Source organism: Phaseolus vulgaris, chromosome 6, assembly GCF_051622355.1.
Source record: "Phaseolus vulgaris cultivar YP4 chromosome 6, ASM5162235v1, whole genome shotgun sequence".
NCBI lineage: Eukaryota > Viridiplantae > Streptophyta > Magnoliopsida > Fabales > Fabaceae > Phaseolus > Phaseolus vulgaris.
This window is the reverse complement of record NC_143503.1, coordinates 20,946,631-20,954,225: the sequence shown is the minus strand read 5'-3', so window position 1 is coordinate 20,954,225 and position 7,595 is coordinate 20,946,631. Positions and strand designations below refer to the sequence as shown.

Here is a 7,595-nt window from a genome sequence, read left to right as displayed (position 1 = left end):
CATGTTGGTATTGAGTCTGAGAGTGTTCGACCATCGGCAATTGACACGAAGGTATTGAGTTTCGGGTGTTCGACCCTCGACAAACGTGAGATAGAGCACTCACTAGAAAACACCGGAATGACTATTATAGAATATAATGGATCGAAATTAGATTAATTCTATTTGCATAAGTGATGAGTACGAAAGAGGAGTAGAAGAATTTATACAATTTGCGCAACGTAACGCGAATAATAGTGGTCATGATGGAGGAAAAATTAGGTATCCGTGTGTTAACTGTTTGAAGGGAAGGATATTGGATGTTAAGAAAATCAGGGAGCACCTTCTATGTGATGGGTTTCTCTGATCTTATACCACTTAGACATGGCATGGTGAATTTTTAAATTTACCACGTGTTTTCGTAACTAAAAAATATGTGGGGTCCACCATGGATGATGCAGTACATGATGATGTAGATGATGATTGATCGGAGGACATGATTCGTGATGTGGGAGCTGAGTCTTTTGCAGAAGGACATAGATTTGGAAGTATGTCAACCGATGCAAAGACTCCATTGTATCTTGGATCAACTAACTTCACACGGTTGTCGGCGGTGTTAAGATTGATGAATTTGAAGGCAATAAATGGATGGACTCATAAAAGCTTCACGGAATTGCTTTAGTTGTTGAAGGATATGCTTCTAGAGGGAAATACTCTACCTAATCGTAATTATGAGGCTAAAAAGATTCTTTGTCCAATGGGTATGGAGTATAAAAGATTCTTTGTGTGAATTGGAGATGTTTTTGTTAGAGAATTGAAGTCCTTAAACAAGAGGGGGGGGGGGGGGTGAATTGTTTTTAAACGTTTTTTCGCAAAGTTTGAAGGTATGAAGAAAGTCAAAGAAGAATCACAGCCAAAGGAATGAAAGAACACAAGTTATAAAATAGTTTTAGTTGAATTCCAGAAATTCAACTGGTTGTTTCTGTGATTCAACCAGTTGTTTTTATCAGCAGAATATAAAAACAACTAAAAACAGATATAAGAGAGTTAAGGGAGAGAAAGAATCACACAAACAGTTTTATACTGGTTCCCTCTTACACCAAGAGCTATATCCAGTTCCCAGAAACCTCTGGGTATCCACTAAGTAATCAAAAACCAGATTACAAACACACAACCACCAAATAAGTGATCTTGATCCCCTCAAGAACACACACATCCTTTGGCACACCACAGATCAGAACACCCTCTGACTCTGTGAAAACCAGTACTTACAGAATTACAAATGAAGAAAGAAATAAGATTGATCACACCTGGTACAAATCAAATCAAAGTACACAACAAGTCCTACTTTTAGAAAAATATCCAAAGCCTTAAGCAATCTTGGAAAAAACTTAATTTCACAAACTGATCTTGTAAGTGTTAATGTTAGGAGCGTAAAATAGAACATTTATACTCCAATTAGCATTTGAAAACATTTATTTTAAAAGCCAATTCAGTTTCAAATCATTTAAAGCAGATTTAACTAACTTAACAAAATTCTGTTAAGAAAATTCAAAAAACAGTCGGTTGTTTTGTTGAAATAACCGATTGAATTGGTTTGACAGCAAAGTCAACCAAATTCAAACATGCTAAAACCAGTTTCAAAAATCCTAAGTATGAAACAACCGATTGAAATGATAAAACAACTTATTTTTTTTTTTCTGTTTCTACGTAAAACACTATTTTCAACAAGATTTGAATTAAACCAACTTTATTAATATTTATTAATATTTTTAATATTTTTAATATTTTTAATATTTTTAATATTATTAGTATTATTAATATTATTAGTATTATTAATACATATGTTGGTACAAGTTAATAGTGTATTTGTGGGTGTGGGGATAACTGTAGGGTTTGATATTTTCGAATCTTTGATGATCATAATGAGTTTGTAGTTATGCCATTTGTTTTATCTAATGCTTGGTCTACCTTTCAAGTTGCAATGAATGACTTCCTCTGACTTTACTTAAGGCGTTTTGTACTAGTTTTCTTTGATGACATCTTAATCTACAATACATCCATGACAAATCTTATTCAACATCTGAACATTGTTCTAATTACTTCATGCTCACAAGTTTTTTTTGTTAAAGAATCAAAATGCAATTTTGCAGCTCCTACAATTGCCTATTTGGGCCATATCATTCAACAGGGAACAGTTTCCCCGGATCCAAAAAAGATTCAAGCTATTCTACAGTGGCCCGAGCCCAAATCATTCACTACGTTGCGTGCGTTTTTGGGCATTATGGGATTTTACCGGAAGTTCATCTAAGGATATGCCGCTCTTGCCTCTCCACTCACGGATTACTCAAATTGAAAGTTTTTACATGGAATCATATTGCCATCACAACCTTTCTACAATTCAAAAATATCCTAACCACACCTCCTATCTTGCACATCCCTGATTTCACCATTCCTTTTGTAGTCGAAACAGATGCTTCCAATTCCGCCATTGGGGCCGTTTTATCTCAAGCAAGGCATCCTATTGCCTTCTTTAGTAAGAAGCTTTGTCCAACGAAACAAAGCAGTTCAATATTGTTAAAGAGATGCTAGCAATTACTGAATCTATTAAGAAATGGAGACATTATCTCATAGGCAATCACTTTCAAATTATCAAAGACCAGCAAAGTTTAAGGGGATTACTTACCAGCGCTTGCCATACACCGGAGCAACAAAAATGGGTTTCACGGCTTATTGGGTACAATTTTGATATCCTTTATCGCCCGGACGTCACCAAGCTGTCGATTTCTTCTTCAGGCCACCACCCTCAGTTTTCTTAGCCATCTCCTCCCTAGTACCAGAGCTCATCACAAAATTAAAAAATTACTATCAAACAACAAATGGACAGCAAGAAAAAAACAAATTGATATGTATTCCCAACTCAAATTTTAGTTTTCACAATGACTTACTGTACCACGGCTAGAGACTTTACATTCCATCAGCAACCAATCTCCGCCCATCCATTCTTCACGAGTTTCATGCGACCCCATCCACAGGGCATTTCAGTCTCAAAGCCACTGTAGCTCGTTTAACTTCCTCTTTCTATTGGCCAGGTATGTACAAAGACACAAAAATGTTCATCAAAGAGTTCCTTCCCTGCCAACAGAACAAACCCATCAACAAAAAACCCTTAGGATTATTACAACCCATACCCCTCCCCAACTAGAATTTGGGATGAATTAACAACTAATTTTATCACTCACTTACCATCAGCTTTCGCCCATACGGTTATTTGGGTGGTTTGTGACCGACTTTCAAAATCAGCTCATTTCATAGCCTTCCCCACGTCCTTCACCGCCTTCCAACTAGCTAATCGTTTTTTTGTGGACATTTGTAGGTTGCATGGCATTCCGAAATCCATAATCTCAGACCGAGACTCGCTCTTCCTCAGTAACTTCTGGAAGAATCTTTTTCACCTACAAGGAACAAAACTGAAATTTAGTACGACTTATCACCCTCAGACAGACGGTCAAACCGAGGTTATCAACAGAAGTTTAGAGATATACCTTCGCTGTTTCACAAGGGACCATCTGCGGAGTTGGTACAAATACTTGCACCTCGCCGAGTTTTGGTACAATTCTTCTTCACATTCGACCATCAAAACAACCCCGTTCCAAGCGCTTTATGGAAGACCACCACCATCCATCCCGGATTATGTATCCGGCACTGCATCGGAACCCAATCTGCACACCACCCTCCAAGAGTGAATGCAGATATTGCACCAGTTGAAGACCAATCTGGCATTGTTGCAACAATGCATGGCCAAGACAACGAAAACCAGACGACGTCATTACGTTTTCACAGTCGGCGATTGGGTACTCCTCCGACGACAGGCTTATTGCCAAACATCCCTCACTGGCTCCCCTCACCACAAACGCATTGGTGAAGTGACTTATGAACTAGCTCTTCCACCAGATTCCAAGGTTCACCTAGTATTTCACATATATCTCCTCTAACCATATCATGGACCAAAACCCCTCTACTCAACCACCCTCCAAACCAGGAAATAAACCCGCACCTTTTGCACCCTCCCAACATAACCCTAAGTGAAACCCTAAGTGAGACTTCAAACTCACCTAACACGGCCCTGATGCCACCCACACAAGCCACGTGTCCTCCATCAGCAGCCCTCATTATACCCTTCACCTACCACCCACCTATGCTTCACGTGCTCATTTACTCCCACACATACCCTCACCTACCCATTTACTTCCACAATTAAATGCACCTAAGCATCTACCCACACCATCAGAGCACGCTACGCCATCTCCATCAATGACCCACACTTGGTAGTAACACATATTGTGAGAGCTCAGAATTCATTGGTGTTAGTTGAACATTTTACAACAAAGCTGTATTTTTTTTATCAGCAAAGAATAAAATTAATTAAACTGAGGCACTTTAGGGGTGTCCCAACCCTTATACAAAAAATTCGCACCCGCACAAATAGTACAGGTAACAACTAACATAAAAACAATGTCAGTTACTACTGCAGAATTATGCAGCATCCTTCATAGGATCACCAAGACACCTTGCATTGTCTGCACCTCCTTTTCCTTACTGTTCCTATTTAAACCAACACACAAAAACCAACATTTGCTTTTTCTTTGGCTGCTTCTAGTATAGCTGTAAAAAAGCTAGCTAAACTAGAGCTTGAGGGCCAACACAAACTCTGCCTCTCCTGCCAGACCTGCAACAGCAAAAACAACACCCAAAAAACTGATTTGGCTTCAGCGGAGTTGGTAAATTCCCCTTCAAAGGCTTAAGCATAACTTGTAGACCAAGTTTTTAATCTTAAAACATTTTTAACCCTAAAGCTGTACTTACCAACTTGTAGTTTATATCGTGCTTCTACTGTGAACTTTTATTTATTTACCAAAAGTACTATGTAATTCAAATAAAGATAACCGTTTGATGTGACATACACAAAATAAACAAGGACTTTCATCTTCTAGTCTTCAATGAGAAAAAAGAAGAAAAAGTTACAGTGAAGTTATTTTTTTAGCTACTTTTGACCTCATATTCTTCACTTACGAGCAATTTTGTCCTTGCATGATCCTTGATTTGAAACTGCTTGGCTAGGCCTAAATATATAGTCTTTTTGAAAAGTAGCAGTGAAATAAAAATTATATTTTTTTTCACAATATATAGTCTTTATGTACTACCAATAGTCTTTATGTACTACCAATTTTGCCCTTGAATGGTCCTTGATTTGAAACTGCTTGGCTAGGCCTAAATGAATCATCAATAGCCAAACTAGAGAAAGGAATTCTCCACCTTTACCAAGTTGTTGGACATGGGTGATGGGTATGCAATTAGCTGCTGCATATGATAATAGTTCCACCCATACTTGTGCCATGAGTTTCCATTTGTTTGTCCCTTTTAAACTGTTTATAGCAGTGGCCAGTTTACAAGCATCGAATAGCAAAGATTTTCTCCTATGTCTCTTCACAGCAGAGGGTTCATAATCAACACACACATCAGTTAGTTCCTTGCATGCCTCCTGGAGTTTACTGTGTGAATCATCACCCTCTTCTTTTTTTTTAAAAAAATATTCCAATACACTGAGTGCTCCTTAACACCTATAGGCACAAGAAAATTAGGAGATATAGAACAAAAATATATATAAATATTGAGTTTTGTGAGATTCTATTACTCTGTTTTAATAGAGGCTATATATATACCTTGTATTCTCTTTCTCATGATGACATTTGAATAATATACAATTCTTTCCTTCCATCTTATCTTTTATCCCTTTTCTCTTTTCCACCGCATAATCTAATGCGTCCACTGCACAATCATAATTCAATACATGTTATACCATAATGGTGCCATCTGTCACACACGATTAAGCAACAATGAAGATCAATGTGTTGCATAGTGTGGGTCATGGAAACCATATTCCAATGTGGTATCAGAGCGGGTTAAAGTCCCGCTCTGCTTCCGCTATTTCTTCTGTTCTTGTTTCTTGTTCTGGTGTTTTCTTTACAATTTTCTTCTTGTATTTTTTGTCTGTGATTCGTGATGGAAGCTAACACTAGTCGCAGTAAAGATCCCACCCAGAATCCAAGCATTAGTCAAAATCCCGCTCAGAATCCAGACAGTCCTTACTATCTGCATGCTGGAGAAAATCCAGAAACCGTTTTGATCAATCTTCAGCTTGATGACAACAATTATCATCAATGGAGTAGGGTTATGCGTCGTGCACTTCTTTCAAAGAACAAACACAAATTCATTGATGGCACTCTGCCCGCTCCAGAAACAAGTACTTCTCTGCAAGAAACGTGGGAACGGTGCAACATGATAGTTATATCATGGGTAACACAAACCCTCAGTGAACAGATTGCGCAAAGTGTGGTTTACATAGAGGATGCGAGGGATCTCTGGGAAGATTTACGTGAACATTTTTCAAAAGGAGATCTTTTCAGGATTTTGGATCTTCTTCAAGATATACATTCCATGAGGCAAGGTGAACGAACAGTGACTGAATTCTACACTAATTTGAAGATCTTATGGGAAGAGCTTGAAGCACTACGACCAACTCCTGATTACGTGTGCAAGATCAAATGCAATTGTGCATTAACCAAACACATCCAGAGGTATAAAGAGTCTGAGTACGCCTTGTGTTTGTTAAAAGTTCTGAACGATACTTATCTTACTGTTAAGACACAAATCTTGCTAATGGAGCCTTTACCCAGTATAAATCGTATTTTTTCCCTCATCATCCAACAAGAACAACAACTGGAAGGCAATGAGATGGTGAATAAAGGTAATGTGATGATGAATAGCAAAGCCCTATTTAATTCTTCAGACAATCAAGGAAATTGGAAGATGTTTCGCAGCAACACTACTAGATCTCAAGGAAGAGGAAAATTCAGGTATCAAAACAATGGTAAGCAATGTACACATTGTCACAGAATGAATCATACCATAGATGAATGTTATTTCAAGTATGGGTTTCCCCCTTGGTATAAACAAAAAGGTGAAAAGAATGAAAGAGTTATAAACAGTGTTGTGAAGGATAAGAATATGAAAGTTGAAGAGGAGCAAGAAAATAAGTCAGACGCAAATAACAAGAATCAGTTCACACAAGGTCAGATATATCAAATCATGCAACTTATCCAAGAAACAAAGAAAGATTTTGCGCATAAGGTGAACAATTTTGTGAATGATTCTTCAGATGAGAACACTGGGAAAGGTAAGAAAAATGAAAAATCTTAGGTTTTAGATACAGGTGCCACAGATCATGTGAATTATTCTATAAGTAATTTTTGACTTTTCGCAGAATAAATCCTATTCGTATTAGTTTGCCAAATGATTCACATGTTGTTGCTTACTATGATGGAACAATAGCATTATTTGAATTTTTTTTCCTATATAACGTATTATATATGCCAAAATTTGCTTTTAATCTTGTTTCTGTGCAGAAACTGGTTGAAAATCATAACTGTAAACTCACTATTACTTTTGAGTTTTGTCAGATTCAAAATGCGGAATCATTGAAGATGATTGGACGTGTTAGGCTGAACAAAGGATTATATCTTATAGATACATCAAAGCATGAAGTCACTATCAATATT

The 7,595-nt window shown here is 37.5% G+C and overlaps 1 protein-coding gene across 1 annotated transcript; it reads left to right on the top strand.

Annotated features, from left to right (window-relative positions):
- The first annotated feature begins 6,039 nt into the window (after nucleotides 1-6,039).
- On the top strand, nucleotides 6,040-7,236 carry LOC150027281 (uncharacterized). The gene has a single exon (XM_090303916.1). It carries the CDS (start codon nucleotides 6,040-6,042, stop codon nucleotides 7,234-7,236), a length of 1,197 nt encoding a protein of 398 aa, XP_090160042.1.
- The last annotated feature ends 359 nt before the right edge of the window (nucleotides 7,237-7,595 follow it).

Excerpts from the sequence above, each read along its gene's own strand:
- LOC150027281 (XM_090303916.1), top strand. The coding sequence starts at position 6,040 with ATGGAAGCTAACACTAGTCGCAGTAAAGATCCCACCCAGAATCCAAGC.